General features: G+C 38.4%; 1 protein-coding gene across 1 annotated transcript; it reads right to left on the bottom strand.

Annotated features, from left to right (window-relative positions):
- Positions 1–442: 442 nt before the first annotated feature.
- On the bottom strand, positions 443–22,374 carry LOC127436791 (ras association domain-containing protein 8-like). The gene is made up of 5 exons (XM_051691175.1): positions 22,088–22,374; positions 11,537–11,723; positions 5,001–5,902; positions 4,329–4,458; positions 443–3,828 (listed from the first exon to the last, which is right to left on the bottom strand). The coding sequence occupies exons 2-5, from the start codon at positions 11,646–11,648 to the stop codon at positions 3,707–3,709; spliced, it is 1,266 nt and encodes a 421-aa protein (XP_051547135.1). The 5' UTR covers positions 11,649–11,723; positions 22,088–22,374; the 3' UTR covers positions 443–3,706.
- Between the last annotated feature and the right edge of the window lie 92 nt (positions 22,375–22,466).

Raw genomic sequence — 22,466 nt, 5'->3', positions numbered from 1 at the left:
AATTAATTTTTTTTAAGATGGCCTGGTTGATTTATCTACCTATGCATTAACCTTACATTCAGAAAGCATCACATATATCCCCTGGTAATGCTTACTGCATGCACAGTAAATTGATTGGTTTTGTGACATCTGCTACTCAACCGCAAACCACAGTAAAGCTGAGTCAGTAAACAAAACAAAAATAAACGTGTACAGAGCGGGTAGTAGGACGGATGCTGGTTTACAGGTTTTGTAGATAAAAAAAAACATGGAGGTGGTTAGTGTTGAGTTTTCTGATTCTGGTGATGACAAGCATTGGGTGTTATTATGCGATTCTAATGCTTATCATCAGACTCTACGCACACATCCAGTAGAGGTGACAGTGATTATTTGGGTGGAGATTTTATTTCTGGCATGCAGTGCTTTTTCTGAGCAGAACTCTCCACCTCAGCACATGAAAAATCCTGCAACTGCATTTTACTAAGATCCATCCAACAGGGCAAAACAACTGCCCTAGTCTACATTCCACATTCACAGGGTCTGCAGCTCAGTGGACTTATGTTGGAAAGAATCCATTAGGAAACAGGCTTGTTTGAACCTTGTCAGGTCTTTAATCAGCTGCTACGTGGGAAATTGTTTGCATGGGGCAATGGTCAGTTTTACAGTTTTTCGTTATGCAAAATAATGCGAGTGGCCAATCTGATTAAAATAGTCCAGATAGCCACATAATGTACACACGCACACACAAAACATGTAAGATACAAGTTCCAGGTTTCTGCAAAGACCATGAAAAAAAAACAGTAAACAGTGATGCTCTATTCTAAATTTATTTTGTATTTTACAATGTTACTGCACCTTTTCCACTGATGGCATAAATGTTTTATGCTGCCTGACAAACATAAATCATTTTAGTATATATTTTTTTCTCCAGGCATTTAATGCTTCTCAAGAAGGAAGTAGTTAAATGAACATAATTCTTTAAAAATAGAGTTGAATAGAAGTCTCTTGCTCAAAGGGATTTTGGTACTGCATTTAAGGTCAAAACTTGTGATCCAGAAATTTCAAATCATGATGGCAACTGTCAGATGAGCTAAACGGTATATTAGTCACACCTGTGTGCTTAACAACAGGTGATAGAAGCGCACATTGTTAATTTCTTATACACACATCGGTCCTGCACCTCAAGCCTGTTACAATTACACATATGTATATGGGCACGTTACACCTTTATGAAGTCTTCATAAAGCCATATTTAGTATTGCACCTGTAGTTGGTGCCATAGTTGGAACTTCAGGCTTTGTTGAGAATCTCAGACAAGCTCAGTGCATGCAGCCTAACAATACTAAAAATAAAAACATTTAGTTAATTTTAGCTGTTCAACAAAAAGACCACTATGCAGTTTTTTTTTTAGTTTTTTTAACTATGTTAAAAATAGTCCTCTGTACTCTACTTATTGATATGTTGCTATATGCTATTTACACTTTATTGTTTTTATTTTTTTTTAGTAAGGCATGCTACTCAAACGTTCCCCTCTACGACAGAGATGACTGGGTTTTTAAATGTTTATGTGCCATCCAGGCGACCAAATGCTCTTTTGCAGATCAAGATAGTTAACACCACTTCTGTGTGAAATCAATACGACTGCTACCAAAAAAAAAACATATCAGTAAATGTGAAAGCAGATGGATCAAAATGATAAAAACATGTAGATATATTAAGGGGACAAGTTCACCCAAAAATATCTATAATCAACCTCAAACTTGTGTTGTTCCAAACCCATATAGCTTTCTTTTGTGGATGTTTGGGTGAACTAACCCTTAAAATTGTTAGACGTAAACAAACCTTAAATTTTGAGGTGCAGGTCATGGACATGTTTCTTTACAGTATAAAGAAAAGAAAATAGCTGAGCTGTGTGGTTATTTTCTTTTCTTTAAAAACATTTAAACATGATTTTCAAGGCTTTTAACCAAGTCATGTTTTTTTTGTTTTTTTTTCTTTCAAAACGACACTTGAAATGTTTTAGTCATCCATGAAGAACACATAAAAACACTGGCTTTAGCAAAATAACCCATGTGAAAAAAGGAAATCGGTCTGCATAACTGGTTTAAAAAGTGCTACAACAATCTATATGAACACCATATGTACGCTTCTAAAAGATCCTTGCTTATATCCACATTAAATGTTAAAAGCCACTCTGTATGTGAACGAAGCTTTAAGGGAGGCAGATTCTGCTACAGTCAAACATTTCCAAAAAAATAAAAATCATGTCAAAATGACATTTTGGAGCTGCTTCCCTTTCACATCTCCACATTCATGTAGGAATTGACTGTCCAGAACACTTTGGTTTGATCTGAATTAAAATACAGTTCTGAAAACTGGTAAAAACACTTCAGTTGATCTCAATTCCATAAAAGAACAGAAAATGTTACTGGTTACTGGTTTTTTTTTTTTTTTTTTTTTTTTTTAGCAATTGATCAAAGACCACTCTAGATTTCCATTTCAGAAAAATCAGCTAAATATAAAGTACAACTAATAATGTGCACTTATTGGCCAAAATTATTCACTGCCAAATCGGTGTTACAGAAAGCCCCAGCAAAACACATTAATACAGACCAGTATTTAGAAGGACTTGCGCGTAGCTGCAATATGGTGTGCCTGCATAATTTAAAAAGTTGCTTTTTTAACTTAAGCTGTTCAGCACAAAAGTCAGGTGCCTTCGCTTTACTTTAAGAATGTAACGAAAATGCCACAAGCTACTTTCATGCAAAAACCTCTCTCTTCCTTTTTCTCATTCTTTTTTTTATTATTATTATTTGCATATCACATGCATCTGTATTTCCTGATCAGTGCAGAAAATGATTCTTCAGGATTTCAGTAAAATACCACAGCAGATGTTTTGGCCAATAAAGTGTAAACTAAGGTGAAACTCCATCCCACTCCATGAGCTTTCATCCTGCCTATGAGCCATAAAATATAAACTGCATAATTTATCATCCATTTTGCACCTCTCTATAATTCCTAAGTATAGGACTCTGCAGAACAATAATGGGTGTTTCCCAATCTGTGGCCGTTTTCAAATCGGGATGGGCATTTTTCAACTATCCAATTAAAATAGGGAATCTCAATGAAGTAATCAGTGGGCATTTCCAAACCAGGATGGGCATTTCTGAACTATCCAGTGAAAGTAGGGAATCCCATTGCAGCAGGCAAATTGTGTAAAGTGGTTCAAAAATGTCCATCCTGGTTTGAAAATGCCCATTTTTGTTCTGCAGAGACACAAGTCTCATAATTCCTGCTGCTTGCATAATCACATTGAGAGTGAGGTTTCCCTGGAGATTCATAAACATTCTTGAAATGAAAGACATCATAATGTTGCATTTTCTGACCGTCACCAAAAGGTTGATGGGTAGAACATAGGCTGAGTCAGCATGTCCATATATTTGTTCTGTATGAGTCTAGCAAAGACCATGTTCAAGACATGTACAAGGCCTTACTGAGCTTTGGGTCCAGTGAAAGTAAGCATACATTCAGCTGAAGATGTCTTTGTAGGTTTTTTGAGAAAGAAGAAATCTCATCATGGTGACGTGACAGATTTCATGTGGAGTGAACAAAAGATTCCTCTGTAAATCCATGGAGTGTGATCATAAAGGGAAATCTTTATGGTCTGAGATGACATGAAGTCAGGTAGGATTTGCATTGGGATTAGATGTTGATGCCCAATGCAAATTCAGACATAGATGCCTTCGGGGTTAAAGGTTGTGTTCAAGGGACGCTGCAGAGCTCGTAGGTCATTGGGAAGTTGCCGGGCTGATCCGAGCCGCTTCAGACATCCAGACTGAGTCTCTGTTTCTGAAGAGTGATACAAGGCAGACAGAGGGGTTTTACTTTACTCTAAAGGTGAGGTGTGTAACCGTTTTGATAATAGAATTAATTCTCCTGTTCTAGCTTTGTATATGAAGAGACACAACTGTTAGTTTAGCAATTGTAGGCTGATTCCTCACGAAAGTGTAAACACTTTGGATATGTGGCACTATCAAAAGATTGTTTGCTTTGAGCATCCTGACCAGCCTAACACTGGCTTAACCACAATGGTGTGAGTTTGGGGCTGACTATATTTATTCTAAGCAATGGCAGACAAGGGGGAGGGTTTGGAAGACCAGTTTGAAAACATATATGCAACACCATTTGGTGATGATAGTAGCAAAGAAATTACACTCTTCGCCTTTAAAGCAAAGGGCTTTACTGAAACGTGTTTTTGTGGTGGATTTGTTATAAAGACATACACGTTATAGGTTTGTTATTTACTTTGCCAAAATGAGGCAGAAAAGAGAATTTCTGTGCAATTGTACCTGTGTTTGCCTCCTCCTCAGCAGGGTTTGCTGGCAGCACGGTTACTTTGGTGCCAGTCTGTTGGATAAACTGTTGGAGGTTTACCTGCCTCAGCTCCTTCGTTAACTGTTCTAGCTCTTGCTCTCTTTCCTAAATCATGTAAACAATAAATGCAAGGGAATGTTAAAGAATCTAACTTCTGAAATAGAAAATTAGATACTTAAAGTATTTCCTTGTATACCTGTCAAATTTTAACAGGTGTCAAAGAAAAAGTGAGAATGAGTGCAAAAACTCTGCCTGCTCCAAAACCTTCATTGGTGACTCAAGTAGTGTAGCTGGAATTCAATACTCTAAAAGCAAATGTGTCTGTGTTATGTGCTATTATGTGACTCCAGACTGGACTGGAAAAATATCTTAGTCCTTCACGTCATCTCTAAGCTGTGGCTTTTACGTAACATCTGCGACCACTACCCTCCTCCCCCACCCAGATCCTTAACATGCTGCAAAGCCGATTAGTCGCATTCTTGAACTTAAGACCAAAACAAAGAAGCTGCAGTTTGCTTGTACTGCATGGAACATAGTTCTGGGAAAGAGATTGTTTTTCTACTCATTTGTTCTGTTGCTTGTGTTGAGAGCTTTTTAGTAAATTCTGATTGCTTTGAACTGTTAGTGTATGTGAATTGTGAACTCACCTGTAGCCTAATGTTAGACTGCCCAAGAGAGACCTCCACAGCTCTGCAGCTGCTCTCCAGCCTAGCGGCCTGCTGCACCTGCATGTCCAGCTCGGCACAAGCCTTTTCCAGCCGCGACCGGACCTCCATTTCATCTGCAATCCGCGTTTCCATCAACTCTTGCTGCAAACGCTCAGCCTCCAGCCCCGCCTCCATGCACTGAATCCGTGCCAGGTACTCTCCCAGTTGCTCCTCGCACTCTTGTACACGACTGCGCAGTTCCTGCAGCTGCTCACGGAGTTGCCTCTCATTCTCCTGCTCAATCTGCAGCTCGTTCTCCCAGAATTCCTGCTCCTTCATCTCTGCCTCATTCCTGCAGACCTGTTGCTCTAGGTGCACCAGCTCTTCCTCTTCTTCCTCCTCCTCCTCCATCAGTTGTTTCTGTAGCTCCGTCTCGCAACGCTGCAGTTTTTGCTCTAGGACACGCAGCTTGTCCTTCTGCAGTTGCACCAGGCGGGAGAGCTCTTGAGTAGGCGCTGGCGTGCCGCTGCGGTTCACCATTCGCTGCTTGGCCTCACCCTCACGGCTCTTTCCGAAAATGTCCCGTAGCCCCTTGGCACCACCGGTGAAAGTAAGCGACTTGCGTTTTGGCTCACGGCGTTTGAGGGACCGGTCGTGGACTGTGGGCCGAAGCTTTGCCATAGGAGGGAGGCTTTGGCGGTAGAGGCTGCGTTCAGGGGTTCTTGCAGAGGTGTCAGAGGTGGGGCGCTCACTCAGAGAAGGTCCTGTACGTTGAAGCACCAACTGCACATCACTAGCGTACTGGCCCCACTTATTTAGAGACACCACAGGATTCTCATGGGGGGCCAGGTGCCTTTCTGTCTCGCGCCATTTTTCTATCAGTGTGTAGCGGCCAGTGCGCCCTGCAAAACAACGATTTGTCCTTTACATCATTTGTACTTAATTTATGGGTGTTTCATCAACTTTGGCACTTTTTGCACTACGGAATTTAAGAAAGTAAAGTCTCATTAAAAATGTTTCCCCTGTCACTAGTCAGGGTTGGGCGGAGTACATTAAGAAAGTATTCTGGGCTGAATACTCTCTTAAATGTATTCAGTCAAATATTCTGAATACATCAAATAAAAAGTATGTATTCAGAATACAAGAATAATTTTAGAATACATATTTATAAAGGCAAGGCACAATTGGAGGAATTAAGTGTAATATGTCATTATTATCTTATCTGAAGTGCTACACCTCCACTTAACTAATCTAAGTGAATCTGAATAGCTTGTTTCTTTAAATTAGATGTGGAGTTGGACACTGATGTTTTTCTTTATGGAAGGAAGAAGACAAACAGAAGGCAGTTTGTGGTCAACTGCAATATTTTAATATTTTAACAACATTTTAATCTTTTTCTTTACACAAAATTAGATAAGAAATGCAAATAAACCATATTTATTTTCGAGATTATAACTGGATGTCATAAAGTAGTGAGGTCATGTGACAACAATGTATATTAATCAGAATCAGAATAAGCTTTATTGCCAAGTATGCTTACACATACAAGGAATTTGACTTGGTGACAGAAGCTTCTAGTGCACAAACAATACAACAACAAGACCGAAATAATAAAGAATAAAAAATAAGTGAATAGGATATACATTTTGTATAAAAATACATAATGACACAAAAATATATGTATATACAAATACAATCTGTTATATACAGAGAGTTCAAGGGAATGTAATGTGCAGAAGAGGTAGGATATGTTAAATATAATTGACTAAACTGTGTATTGCACATAGTTATTGCTCAATGGGGCAGTTTTAACTGTTCCTGAGATGGATAGTCTGAGGGAAAAAGCTGTTCCTGTGCCTGGCTGTTCTGGTGCTCAGGGCTCTGTAGCGCTGGCCAGAGGGCAACAGTACTTCGCTCTTGCTCAGGTGACGGCTGTCTGCATTGGATACATTATGGAGAGGCCACAAAGTCCCGTGAGACCTGGGCCCCCAGCATGGTGAGACCCTTTAACGTCACTGTCTATTAACCCACTTTGATTGGCAGGTGTGCACAGATTATTATTGGTTTAACGAGAAACACTGATTGTTTGACTGATGTATTGTTATTGCATTAGGAGCTTGATTTTGCTTGTCAGCTGATAGCACCACTTTATTTTAAAGGCTCTGCACAAAGGCTGGAGAGCACTTTATTTATGGATCAAACATGTTCATGACTATGGTTGCCAAAGTCTCTTGTAGACAAACTTTTGGCATAAAGTCTGGTCTACTTTACTCATTCTGGCCAAGAAGTTATTGCAGAGTTCCCAAGCACGGTCATGGGAAACCTGGAAATATCAGGGAATTTAACAAATTTTGATTTCCAGGCTTGGAAAATTCATGAAAATTAATAAAATCTTAAAGTCATGGAAAATTCAATTCAGGTTTATTTTCATAGCGCTGTTCACAATACATATTGTTCCAAAGCAGCTTTACTGAAAATATAGTGACTGCTGAGTAGAACTGTATCAGCAGCGCCTGTGGCAGGTTGAACTTCCTCAACTGGTGAAGGAAGTACAACCTCTGCTGGGACTTTTTCACAATGGAGTCAATGTGGGTCTCCCACTAAAGGTCCTGTAAGATGGAAGAGCCCAGGAACCTGAATGACTCCACTGCTGCCACAGTGCTGTTCAGAATGGTGAGGAGGGGTAATGATGGGGTGTTTCTCCTGAAGTACACAATCATCTCCACTGTTTTGAGCATGTTCATCTCCAGGTTGTTATGGCTGCACCAGACAGCCAGCTGTTCAACCTCCCTTCGATTTGCAGACTCATCAGCATCTTGGATGAGGTCGATGACAGTGGTGTTTTCTGCAAACTTCAGAAGCTTGACAGAAGGGTACTTGGCAGTGCAGTCATTTGTTTACACAAAGAAGAAGAGTAGTGGGGAGAGCACACATCCCTGGGGGGGGCACCTGTGCTGATTATACAGGTGCTGGAAGTGAGTTTCCCCTGTCTCACAAGCTGCTGCCTGTCTGTCAGAAAGCTTGTGATCCACTGACAGATAGACATGGGAACAGAGAGTTGGTGTAATTTAGTCCGGAGAACACTCATTAATCAATTTTAACTAGGCTTGTTTGCATATTTCCATATTTAGGCCAGTTTATTAATTTAGTTTTCTATCTCTTTTATTACCAACACTTTTATTTTGGGTGCTTTTGATTCTTTTACTCATCCTTTTTTTTATTATTATTATTGTTAACAATTGTTTTGTATTTTTGGTGAATCACTTCGTATGAGATGTTTTTTAAAAAGTGAGAAATAATATTAATATGCCTGTATACAGGTTTGGGGAGTAACGGAATACATGTAATGGGATTACGTATTTAAAATACAAAATATAAGTAACTGTATTCCACTACAGTTACAATTTAAATCATTGGTAATTAGAATACAGTTACATTCAAAAAGTATTTTGATTACTGAAGAGATTACTTTGCATTTTATTGTCATTTGTTTCATTTAATATTTAGTCCTTTCAGATGGAAAACATTTATACATATAAATGATGCGATCCAAAGTGCATTTGAACACTTGTGATGTGTTACATTCATACGAGCGGACAGAGAAGTAAGTTTGAAGTAAGTTTGGAGCAGAAGAAATAGAAATAAACCTTGTGTAAATTGTCAGCTTTACGCTAAGCTAAAATGCTATTTCTAGCCATTTTACATGCACATGTTACCAGGCACGATCATATTTTTTTATCAAGAAAATTCACGTTGGATCATAATTTCTTTTTTTCTAGTAAGATCTTTGATATTAGTGCAAAAATCATATTCTTGATGATAATTTTTTTTATTGTTTTCCTGTAAAAATATCTAAAAATCCTTAAAACAAGATCAGTTTGATTTATCTTGTTTTAGAAACAACACTGCATGAGATATTTATGTATTTCAGAGAATGTATTTTTAACATGTGTATTTTGTCTTACTGTACTGGAAGAGTTTTTATAGTCAAAACAAGTGAAAAAATCTACCAGCTGAAGAAGTAATCCAAAGTATTTAAAATACATTACTGACCTTGAGTAATCTAACGGAATATGTTACAAATTACATTTTACAGCATGTATTCTGTAATCTGTAGTGGAATATATTTAAAAAGTAACCCTCCCAACCCTGCCTGTATGTAACAATATGTGTCACACTGAACTAGCCCCATACGTCTATAAGCTACAAATTTTACAGTAGTTATTTACACAAGGATTTCTGTCATCATTTGGACTCTACTTCAAGCCCGTTTCACTCTTTACGTCTTTGCAGTAGGCCTACTTTCTCTATATTTATTTTTTACCTATTCATAGTAGCCTATTATTGTCTTTAATAACTGCCATTATTCAACAGTTCTGCAAGTTTTTGATGTGGACGTGACTCACCAAATGCTTATCGTGAGCCGTCCGTCTTTACTCCGTCTTTACACAGAAGCCGCATCTGCAGCTGTATAAATGTATTTACACAGCAACAATCGTGGGAAACAATGCGCGCAAATGTTATATTTGTGGAAATAACATTGCCGACTGTATTGATACTGCTGCACAGCTGACAGAGCGCTTGCTGATTGTTAAGATGTGCCGGTGCGGTTGCCAGATATTCAATCCGGGAATCATACATGAATAAGACATTGCATTTCCATTCTTTTGGTGACCGCAGTCCATTTTTAAAGTGGGCTATCCCAAAAACACAATGAGCGATTCTTTGATTTTAACCCTAATTTGTGTTTTCAAATTAGCCTAATTTGGCATGAAACCCTGGCAACACTGCATGCGCTGCTGCTGACCTTAGGAAGAGAGAGCGAGAAGACGCGTTTGCAGCACGCATCAGCAATGTTCACAAAACCTCTTCTGAAAAACAATCAAGTTTCTCACTTGATTGACAAGAATTTTTTTTATTTATGCCTTTTTTGGTCATTATGAGAGAAGTGTTCTAAAAGTATTCTAACAACATTTTATAAAGTAACTGTATTCTGAATACAGGTGCTTGAAAACATAACGGGGGCTGAATACAGTTACTTCATTTTTGTATTCTGAAAACATAATGCCGTTACATGTATTCCGTTACAGCCTAACCCTGTCAGTTCGAATACTCGATTCTGACTGGCTGGAATGCGTGCTTTAAAACCTTTTAAAGCACAGGTAGTTCCAGTCAGTTTTAATCACTGTTCTACATTAATGCACCTACTCTGCTGTCCTCCGTAATGGGACATTGCAAGAATTTTATGCCTCTGTTCAAACGACCTCCAGACACGAATATAGTCTCAGGATTAACCATCAGAAAACATTATCAAGTCATGCAGCACCATCTTTAAATCAACTGTGAAGCGCTACAGGAAACACAGGAAAGACAACAATGTTCATCAGCCCCGTATTACTCACCCAAAGTGCTTGTAAGGAAAGTATGGTTTGACATTCAGCTGTTTTGCATGGAGGAGGAGAGAAGAAAACTGGATCCTATTAAATATGCCTTTCGCTGTCCTGCAAGACAAGGCTTTTTTCTGCAAGACGAGGATTTTTCGCGCAGCTTTTTATTTAATTATTTAAAATAAATGTAATATTATTACACTACTTTATCTCTGTGTCTGAGTTAAATCTTGATAGGAAATGATGGCAAATAAAATACCCTGCTCACAGGTTATTTGTGCTTTGACACTTTTTTTTACTTGGTTAACATGTACACCAAATTAAAAAAAAATTAAAAAACTATTAGTGGCAAAATTGTTTGGAGTGGTGGAAATTACACCACAACTGTGAGACTTAATTTTTGAAAAATGAATCAAAATAATTCACACAATATTGAGATGGTTTGTTTATTTCACTCTTTGTTTACATTATGTCTTCCTTTGTATTTTCATAATGGATTTTCATAGTGTAATATTGAAAGTCTGAGTCTGGGACAAGGCTGAAAATAAATCTATACATGAAAGGCATTTCGAAAGTACCAAAAATAAGGCATGGTAAAAAGTTTGTAAGCCAGTTTTAACCTTCATATAAAAAAATTCTGGTTTCACACGACCAAACTGTAGAGCTAAGGATACAAAAACACAGACATTTTTCGAGAAAAGCTTCGCAAACATAGTGACACAAGGATTTAGCTTTCCAAGAAAAATGCATCTGACATCTTCACCAGAGGCCAGGCACCTCAGTGGCACAGAGATTTTGTTTTATTCCATTATTTCATGAACAAGTCTAGTCTTATTTTTTTCCAGTATGGGGTGAAAACAAACTCTTGAGATTAGAACAGGACAATAGTGCATTTCACTGCTCCAATCTCTGATCTCAAAAGAGGGCTTGTTGTCAAGGACACAAGCATAGTGAGCGTTATGTTGTGCAAAAAACAAAGAAGGAATGAAGGAGGGAACTGGGATGGAACAGAAAGCAAATTAAAAATTGTACCAATATTGTTGATCTAATTGCATTCTCTTCATGTCTGAGTGATAAAAACATATTTAGGCCTAGTTTCTACATGTATATCAAGGTTCACTGTTATGAGTGCACAATGTAGTGTCTCACCTATAGCTTGGGCCAAAGCGATCACAACCTCTTGACATGTGGTGACCTCTGTGACTCCGCAGACAATGCGCTGCACTCCATCCACCCACACCTTCAGCTCCATGCCTCTCATCTGGATGATGTCATTCCTCACCTCCACAGGCACCCGTTACGAGCTCTCTCATCTGCATTTTGCTCTTATCACCACCTGGACCATGAAAACCAAAAAACTGTGCTGTGACATTTACATAAGAAATTATTTAACCACACACAAAACACTTATTCTCTTTAATCAGGCAACAGTATGATGATTTTCTATCAGAGGGACATTACTAGCCCACAGGTTTTAATGATGTTTTAATAGTGTCAGGCGTCTTTAGTTCCTGGTGTTGACTGGGAGGGCTTGTGCACTGCAGTGCTATAGTTTCTCACTCAGCTTGTTGACACAAGCCCTGATCTGTTACTAATGTCTTAAAGTTGGTAGGCTCCAGCCCACTCCTAAATGCACACATTTACATGCAGCATAATTATAGCTAGGAGCAGTAGGGAGGTTATATAAACGAAGCAACAAATTGCAGAACAATTCTTTTATGTTTTTTTTACCCTTTTATTCGCAATTTGCCCTTCACTATCTCATTTTTAAAATGGCCCTGCACTGTCAAATCAATTTAAGTGCAAATATTCCATGTAGTCTCTCAATTAATGAGGTCGTGAAAACTACATGCAAAATAAATAATTACATTTGTAATTTAATATATTTATATTTATCATTATATTTATTAAAAAGAATTAGTAAAATGTGGTTTAAAATCATTTTAGTTGAAGTACAGCATATCACACATCAGATCAGGTGCTTAAAATCCCTAATTAAGATTTATTCCATGTCCTATGTAACATTTTTTAATAATAATAAATCTATTTTACATGTCTTTACTGTTGCGCAGGATGAAGTTGTTTACTGCATAGCATTGCTCAGAAGGAAAACATTTGTCTGGACTGCTGCCTCTTTCCAGTGACAGTGTACTGAGGGATGAGAGTGATTTATCTAGCTGTGAAGCATTCGAGCTGAAGAACTGGTCCAAACGAATGCTATGGATGGAGCCCACTCCCATGAGACAGACTCATAAAGGATAAGTGAGATGAGCTGTGGACCCTGACAGGTAATAAGTCTTTCTGTGTGTGTGTGTGTGTGTGTGTGTGTGCGTGCACGTGTGTGCAAGAGAGAAAGTTCTGTTTTTCTCATTGTCTATCACTGTTGATTGTTTTGGGCATCTGAAAGCTGATGTAGCCTCTACTTTTTATTATTATTGCAGTCATTGCAGATGTGCAATGGGCTCTATCCTGATATACCATATCGTATACAGCTGATCAGCCTACTAGATTTCTGCGCCTGCAAAGTGCGATCATAATGCCAGCACTACGCAAATTCAAACGTGTATGTAATATTTGTTAAATGTTGGTGTCAGATGCACCGAAGTCATTTTACTCTCTTCGTTTCTTGCCCTGTTCAGATGGGACTAGTTTTCCCCAACCCAATCTCACGAAATGTTGTACAGATTTTACATGGTGGCTAAATCGTGTGATTTTGTACAATTTTGTTCGTTTGAATTCGTAAGAATCTATCATGTTCAAATGCCCGTAACTGTAATGCGGAAGTAAGCGAAAGTTAATCGTGTGAGGCACTGAGCAGATGCTTATTAATGTTATGCTTCAACCCAAACCACTTATCTAAACCAAACCATAGAGCAGAGTGTGTAAGCATGATAAGAAGCATAAAGAGTATGTTTTGTGTGACAGTAGAGAGTAATTGTTGCTTTTTAGAAGAAAACGATGGCGAGTGACGTGATTGGCTGTTATAAAAGGCATATGAATTCATACGACACAGCTAGTATGATGACATACCATTTAGCCAAATCGTACGAATCCTTACGAGTTCACCATGAGAGTGTGTTGGATTTTCCAGAGGAGATCTGGGAAATTTGTATTTCACAGATGTACTTTGTCATTTTAATCCCTACTGAAACTAATAACTAAGTTTTTTTCTCACAATCTTGGTAAAAAAAAAAAAAATGAAAAAAAAAATAACAGCACAAATCACCTACTGTTTTTCACCTAACTCGGGCATCCTTTGATAAATCTAATCCTGTCTGGATTAGGGATGCGCACAAGTAATCGATTAATCGAGTACTCGTTCAGCTTTAAATATCTGATTAGTAAGAACACTACTCAATATAGCAATCTGATATTCCTTTGTGCCTTTGCCTGCCATGGGCAACAATGAAATCACTTCCCTCACCTAAATCTTGCCATTACAACTCAATGTATTGAGGTCGCTGCACGACGTTAAAGGAATAATCCACCCAGAAAGAAAGTTCTGTCATTATTTAAAGTAATTGTATCACTTAAGAAGACTTGGACTATATATTCCTATGTGTGAGTGCAAATCTTGTTTTTTTTTTGTTTTTTTTTTCATTTTCTAATCTAGATGTTGTTGCTTATGCATCATGCTCAGTTTATCATAAGAAAAACAGGTTCAAAAATTGAATGTTGAGCTTAAATTCTACATTTTAAGTAACTGATTAAGTGTTAAGAGTACTCAATAAAGAAATACTTGAAATGCCCATCCCTAGTCTGGATGGGAATGTCTGTGATTGCAGTATTCAATTTTTTTTTTACCAAGCTTCTAATTTATTTAGACTTTCAACGAATACTGTGCAAAAATTTTCATTGCACTGCCTGGTGAACGTTCTTTATGATTTTAGACCTTTTTGCCAAATTTATGGGTAAAATAACAGTTGGTGATTCAAGAATGTCTTGTTTATTTCAATGCATTTTGTGATGCAGGCATCCAAAGCACATAATTTTCTTAACGCCAAAATCCAGACAATAAACATTTCCTTCTTAGGAAAAAGTTCAGAGATCTCAGTGATGTCTGACTCAGTCATGAAATCACAGACGTAGTATGTTAAGAATAGTACCTCAAAATTATTTACAAAACTAATCATTTCTGAATAATGTTTCAGTAATTAACATCTGTGCATGCTGACTAGGGCCCAAGCACTGAAAGTGCGGAGGCCCTATTGTTCTTCTAAGTATTAATATTAATATTCTTTTCAAGGTTTTCGGTACTTTTGGGGTACTTAACATGCGTAAAAACATTTGAAATTTTGCACACACATCAGAGTCGTCAGCCATTAAGGCTGGGCAAAGTTGCAGGGCCCCCTTGAAAATGGGCATGTAAGAGCGGCTCTGTAGCACCCCCATATTCACCTACAGTCTGCGTGTTTTTGAGGCACTTGGCATGCTTAAAATGTCATTAAATTTTGCACACACATCAGAGTCGTCGGCCATAAGGACTGGGCAAAAGTTCACACAAGGGCATGTAGGGGGGGCTCAGTAGTGCCCCTTTTAAAATGGGTGTGTAAGATGGCCTCTGTTGCACCCCCATTTTCAAATACAGTCACCAAAATTGGTACATATATAGTTCTCAACAAGCCAGACAACTTTCATAATTATAGACATTAGGTCCACCCAACAGAAGTCGGCCATTTTTGATTTTTTGAATATTGCAGTTTCTGAACTTTTAAATACTTCTCCTAGCTGATTCGTGAGACTGTCACCACATTTAGACAACATTATGCCAAGACACTGAAGATGCTAAATTGCGAATAGATTTTGATATATCGAATGGTGTTGCCATGGCGAGGCATTAAATTAATGGCAAAAAATGGGAAACAGGAATTGTCTCGTATATTCTGTGTGCAATGTGTGATTTACATCAAAATTGAGATGTATGTTTAATCACACGGATTTGACTATTTTGGGTCACGGTCATAGCACCACCATCTCGCAGCAGGAAGTGTGGCTCTTACAACAGACATTAAAATAGTCCTCTTATATTTACTCAGATTACTTCAAAATTGTTTAGAATAATGTCAAATGCCGAATGCATGTGTCCACCTTGCATTGTTTTCCGAAAGCCACCGGGTGGAAATGGACCAGTTGTGCTTTGGCCTGTTATCGCTGCTTACAGCTATATTTTTAAATCTGTTCTCTGGTGTGTTTTGATACTATGCTGTGATCGGGGCTGAGATAGGAGGTGTGTAATCATTCACTTGTGCTTCAGAAAATTCTCATGAGCTTGTTAATACAAAGTTCTGTCCCAGCGGTGCAACGAATTACACACAGTTGTGCAGTGTGTTTTCATTTAGGCCCCATGGCCCTACCCCTAGCAGTATTACATGTCAGCTGCAGAATCTTTCTTTAACTGTATTCACGAGTGATACAGGCATCTGCTCCAGACAAGCCTTAGCTCCACAATCTGGGGCTAAATTTAACAAATTTAACTGCCTGCCACTATAAGGTAAAGCCCAAGCAGCTGCTAAGAGAGACGTAACACATCTAAACTCACATTACATTCGACATATCTGATGAACATCGATCGGTACAGCACGTGGATGGATCCAACATTAACCATGTTTGATGTAACAGTTCCAGCATGCACTACTGCTCAGACATGCGATGTCAAGTCAGTGCTTTCTTAACAAACTCAGGGCTGTTGAACATAACGTCAAATAGTTTATAAAACAATACTGCAAATTCCAGATGGAGCATCCTTCTAAGGGTCTGCACTTTCAGAGCCACATTTTTACCAATTCAGATTTTTTTCAACAATATCTGGCATAAATCGATTAGATAGTTGCATGCATGTAAACTGTTAAAACACACAATCTGATTGTTCCCGTCCAATTTGGGCCACTTTCATATGTGGTTCTAAATTTAATGTATCATTTGATTGTTCTCTGCATTTCTGTTACACAACAGGAAGGCCATGTCTAGTCTAAAATTGTAATTTGTGCTCAGGTTAGTGAATGCATTGTATTTCCTTTAAGTGAATAATGGAAGCAGTCAGTAGAGCCAAGACGAATTGATTTAAAGGGACCTTTTATCCAAAAATTTAAATTCTTTCATTATTTACTCACCCTCATAAAATCCCAGGTGTGTATGACTTTCTTTCTTCACCAGAACACATTTGAAGAAAATTTGAAAAATATCCTAGCTCAGTAGGTCCTTAAAATGCAAGTGGATGGTGATCCGATTTTTGAAGTGCCAAAAATCACAGACAGTCAGCATAAACGTCATTGATACGACTCAAGCGGTTAAATTAACGTCTTCTAAAGTGATACGATCGCATTGCGAATATTTAAGTACTTTTTAACTTTTTTAATCCCTTTTTTAACTTACTGGGTGCACAGGTTGCTTTTAATTCACCTAAAATTATGATGAAATGCACTGAGGTTCTTGCTCTGCCAAGGTGCTTATTAACTGTGTAACTTGGCGGAATAATTGCCATTTTTTGAATGCAATCAGCCACTCGAGTCTATGCATTACAGTGATTTTACAACAAGTAAGGAAGTTTTAGGCACTCTGTTTCATGTTGTGCCTAAGAACATCCCATACCAGTGGTGAAATCACTGTAATGCATGCCCTCTCATGGCTTATAGCTTAATTTGAGGTAGCCTTTGAGAAGGCTTGTTCCACTGACTAATATTTTGTCTTGGTGTTTTATCTACAGCACTTCAAATCCTCTTCAGGACCCCAACGGTGTGTGTGGACTGTAGTGGGGGGCTGTTCTAACAAGGGTCCAGTCAAACACAAAGGTCCGTTGGAAAGACTCCCACCCCTGCAGGCCTCCCAGCATGACTGGACACAAACAATCCGTCTCCATGGTGATGGTTTTGCAGCTTAGTAAATCTTTCACATGGCTGGCTGTGGCCGGCCTGGGAACCAACAAACACCAGCAATTAAGGAACAATCTCTTTATTTCAACTTTTGTCCAAGTCCCACTGTATAACTTTGTCCTGTCAGGAGTTCACAGCTGAACAACGCACAGATCAGTCCATTTGGTAAAAACCCTGCTGAGCTTCACAAACTGACACTGAATTGAAACCATTTACAGGAAAAGTGTTTGTCATTACAAACTCTGTTTTGAGGATGAGAAACTCTCAGTACGATTAAGTAACACATTGTAACTTTAATCAGAGTTCAGTTTCTTTAAGTTACATTAGTGTGAGGTGAATATCTCATAGTAAGCGTCTTTACATGGCATAGGGGAAGGGGCCCTGAATATATGCATACCCTGTAGTTCAACACAATGTAATTAGAGACATATAAACTAAAGATTAATGGTCTATTATTGAGCAAAAGAAGGATCAGTCTTGCTTCCTTTTATATTGGATAGTAAGTGCTTTTCCTTTCTATCCATTTTTATAAGCAATTTTAGAGCTGTGTTTAGGCATGAAATCTCACTGTGAGATGTTTACTTAGCTGTTTTGAGAGTCACTAGCAGCCTCCAGCACTGCTAATGAACTTTGCCATACTCAAACAATACATTAATAACTAGATTTTTACATTTTTTCTTAAAGAAAATGTTAGTGGTTCTAGCCTGCGCAAAACTTGCAGCCACAATGCTAGTGTATTGTTGTGGTTGCCAGGACATAACTATGTGGTTGCTAAAGTGTCCTGAATGTTTTTAAAGTGTGACTATGCAACTTCTAGAGTGTTCTGGGTGGATCCATCAAGATCACACAGGAAGTGGGCTTGTTGTTTCTGAGAGTTCCGGTACTCTAGGATCGGCCACATTATGCCAACTCACCCACAAGCGCCATCTCCTATCAGACGTGTATGCATTGGCTCCAGCATGTTTACCTTCCCCTGTGGCAAAATCGGAAGCACATTGCATCAGCAGTGAGATACCTGGGTTCGGATCCCGCGTTGAAACCAGTAAGTAACTGCGTTCTCACAATTAGTGACAAGCACGATTTGGAGGTTGCATTTTTCCCTCCAACATTACATTTTTCCTCCATTGATGGTTAGGTTTAGGTTGGGGGGTTCAGTTTATAAAACGTGCATTCCTCTTCACTTTATTACAGCCTGTACTGATGAAAATAAACTCACTTCACAACTCGCTTCTGATGCCCCTCTGTGGACATTTCACCTGAAAAATGGAGCTCACACGTGCCCATAAAACAACGCTTTAGCCACTGGGGGCAGTGTTTCAAATTTCGGTAAGCACAGACTGATTTTAGCTAAAGAAAAGTAAACCTACTGTTTTCGATTTCACTGTGAGATTAGTCTGGTGGATCTAGGTAGCTGCTCAATGGCACACGTCAAAAGAGCCCACCTTAATGTCTCTTTAAATTCTGGTTCCTAGATATGGCTAAGTCTATGGAGTTAATTGTTGAATATTAAAAATGTAGGTTAATAAGAGAATTAATAATATTGATGTTTGCCTTAGCAGGCACCACGAATTACTAGTGAAATAATTACTGAGTAATGAATGAAATTTTCTATTAACAAAATGAGAGTAACAACAAACAAAGAGGTGATTTTCTCTGTTTCATGCTATTGTCTTTCTCTTGCACAGTAGACAAATCCCCTTATTTCCTTGAGTTGGAGACTTTGTGTTCGAAAGAGGGAGGTGAACTGTCTGCGACCCTCTTATGAGAAACCAGCAAATTTTGAGTCCAGGTACTGAAAGTGTCATGCAACGCCACACTTCATTCATACAGTTTCAATCAACAGCTTGAGGTTAGTTTTGCATAAATGCATGAGATCACCTGGACAAAACTAGTCAAAACTTGGCATAAAAATTGACAGTAATCGTATTCAAAAATTGTAATAAACATTTCCTGACCTTAGTGCCACAGTCACCTGATATCTGACCTGTATCACATTTCCAACCAGTAAACAGACCTGGATGAAATCTACATTTTTTTTTTTTTTTTTTTTTTTTAGGATATTCTGCACTAACTTTCTGGGGGAAAATCTGTGGAACTCTGCCGAATGGGTTTACACACATAGTAAAATATGAGAGTACTACACTATTATTGAAAAAGCCAACTTATTTAATAAACGAACATACAGATGACTATAGGGAATGCATAGATGTTTTTGTGAATGATGGGCGTTCCTATTCTGTGGAAATCAGTGGGTGCAGATTCCATGTGAACCTACCAGTAACACATCAACAGAACAGGCTACTGCAGCTCACTCACATCCTGATCTGCATTACCATCATGCATTTATTCATGTTATTACAATTACATTTACCAGATGCTTTTATCCAAAGCAACTTCCAGTGCATACAAGCTTCAGTTTATGTGTTCCCTGGGAATTGAACCCACAACCTTGGCATTTATATCGTCATGCTCTACTACTGTATTGCATACAAGCACATCTCTTAAACAGCCGGCAATCATGCTGCATAGTTTCATATCACTGCCTCTGTACTGCTGACTACTATCGCCTTTACTCTGCCCTTCTTCTCTCCTTCACATCAGCTTTCCTTTGCTTTCTTCTTTCTTTGTCTTGTAAGTCCAGCTCGGGAGCTGTTGAACACACCCTTGCTGTTTTTTTCTCTGACGAGCAATCCACGATCATCAGATGTGATCAGTGGGTGTTTGTTGAGCCAGCTGTAGTCATATTAAACTGTGTAACTAGAGAACGAGGCATGTGTAAACAGTTCTGTCAGTGAGTCAGTTTTATGAAAGAGGTGTAAAACAGTTATGTGAGTGAGGCAGCAGAAGTGTTGCAGGTCTCAGGCTAGCTGCTCAGAGGCCAAACTGTCTGAGGGGTGAATTTATCTTTTTTTTTTTTTTTTTTTTTTTTTTTTCATAGAATTGAGGGAGAGCAAGTTAAACTGGACATATTTACATTTCTGTGATATAGGAAAACAGAAATTCAGACTTAAAGGAATATGCCAGGTGCAATACTGTACAAGTTAAGCTCAATCGACAGCACTTGTGGCATAATGTTGATTACCACAAAAATTAATTTAGACTTGTTCCTTCTTTATTAAATAAATAAATAAGTAAATAAAGCAAAAATAGAGGTTACAGAGTTTAAAGGCAGAAATTTGAAGCTTAACATTTTATAAAAGCACTTACATTATTTCTTCTTTTAAAACTTGTGTACTATTTGAGCTGTAGAGTTGTTTAAATCATTCTTTTAGGGTTAACGTGTTACGTCGTCATGGCAACAAAGTTGTCAAATTAGATGTAACTTTACATAGAAAATGTTAGTGATTTTATCTGACTTAAATCATGTTAACATGCATATTGTTTATATCTTGTGGCTATACTTTTGAAACAGTGAGTATTTTCACATTTACAGATTGGGCCCCGTTCACTTCCATTGGAAGTGCCTCACTGTAACCCAGATTTGTGCTTTTTTTAAAGAAAAGAAGGGACAAGTCTAAATAAATTTTTGTCGTAATCAATATTATGCCACAAATGCTGTCAATTGAGCTTAACTTGTAATGAACCCGGAACATTCCTTTAACAGACGCCCATAAAAGCAGCTGTTAAGCACATTATGGTAATCACAATGGCTACATTGGGGCCCCTACTGCATGGTCTTGCAGAAGATCTTGTAGTCAGTTTATGTAATCACATCCACCAAAGCCCTTAACAAAAATAACTGCCCTACTTCAGATACAGTTTTTTGGTTTCATAATTATTTATAAAATAATATGACTATTAGCACTGAGATCACTTGATCATATGGACAGTAATTACTCCATACCACCTGGAAACATGTCAGTCTAATTACTGCATACCCTCATGGCCCATACCGGTCAGAATGCAACTTTATTTGTGTAAATTCAAAACTAAGAGCCAGTGTAATCCTCTATACAGCTGAAATGATGCAGTTACTGTGTCTTTGACAACATTTGGACAAGAAGATGATTTGTTGGCTATAATGTATATCTAGTGCTGGAGTCTAAACTTTGTAGTGAATGCAGTCTGAGCTTGACAGAAAAGAGGGCAAAACTTCTTAATAACTTTCATAGTTTCAAATATAAGGCTGAATCATTAGTCAACTTTGCTTTATATAATGCTCAACTGGATGGAAAAATTAAAAACAGCTAAAACCTGCCTAAGCTGGTCAAGACCAACTGGCCTCCCAGCCTGACCAACTAAACAGTACTCAAAACCCATCTAAAACCAGCCCAGACCAGCCAACAATCTTATGCTGCTTTTAGTCGTTTTTTCCCCCCAGCAGGGAATTAGTATAAAATTATACAATTATGAAAACTGAACTCATGTCATGAAACTTTGATTTCAATATTTTAATATATTAATATTTTAGTTTGAGTTACTTACCTGTTAGCCATTATACAATGTGTATTAATTAAGTTATTACAAAGAGTTTTTCATTTGTACAATGCAGTGCTGTAATGTTTTGAAGTTCAGGAGAGGCTGCAGGCCTGCTGCAGATCTGATGGAAAACACTGACCATCACACGGCTATTTTCACACTTTAACAGCACAAATGAGAATAAAAGAGCTGTTGGAAAAGCCCTTCAGTGACTGCACACTGTCTCGTGTCATGCGTCTGTTCTCGTGCGTGTGTTGATTAAACGCCTCGCAATCGCGTCCCTTCCTCAACTATTTAAAGGTGCCTCATGAAAACACATTTAATAAATGTCGGACTTCTCTCGGGCGTCACCGATGGTCCTAAACATGGTAACATTGTATTTAGAGACGTCTATTTAAAATAATTTCCGTACCTGCGTATGCCTGCAGTCATTCACGAGCCTCAGTCCGGGTCCACTTCACTCCGCCAATGCAGAACCGAGATTTGCGTTGATGATCTGATTTATCCATGCAATGTTTCCTGAACACTCTCTTCAGACAATCGTATTAAATACAGTCCGGTCAGGGCGGTAATATGTATCCGGTCTGGCTTAAGTTGTGCGCGCGGTGTGACCCGTTACATCAGCAGCTGCAGCTCTGCGCTTCACTGGAGGAAATACAGTGAACGGGACACCGCGCGAGGCATCATGGACGGACCGCTTTAAAGCTCCAGTGCCCGCACTGAACAACTGTGTTTAACACACACACACACACACACACACTGAGAGGGTTCTGCAGATTTAGGGTTTGTTT

This window comes from Myxocyprinus asiaticus, chromosome 47 (genome assembly GCF_019703515.2).
Source record: "Myxocyprinus asiaticus isolate MX2 ecotype Aquarium Trade chromosome 47, UBuf_Myxa_2, whole genome shotgun sequence".
NCBI lineage: Eukaryota > Metazoa > Chordata > Actinopteri > Cypriniformes > Catostomidae > Myxocyprinus > Myxocyprinus asiaticus.
The sequence above is the reverse complement of the archived record's forward strand: the minus strand, read 5'-3'. Positions and strand labels throughout refer to the sequence as shown.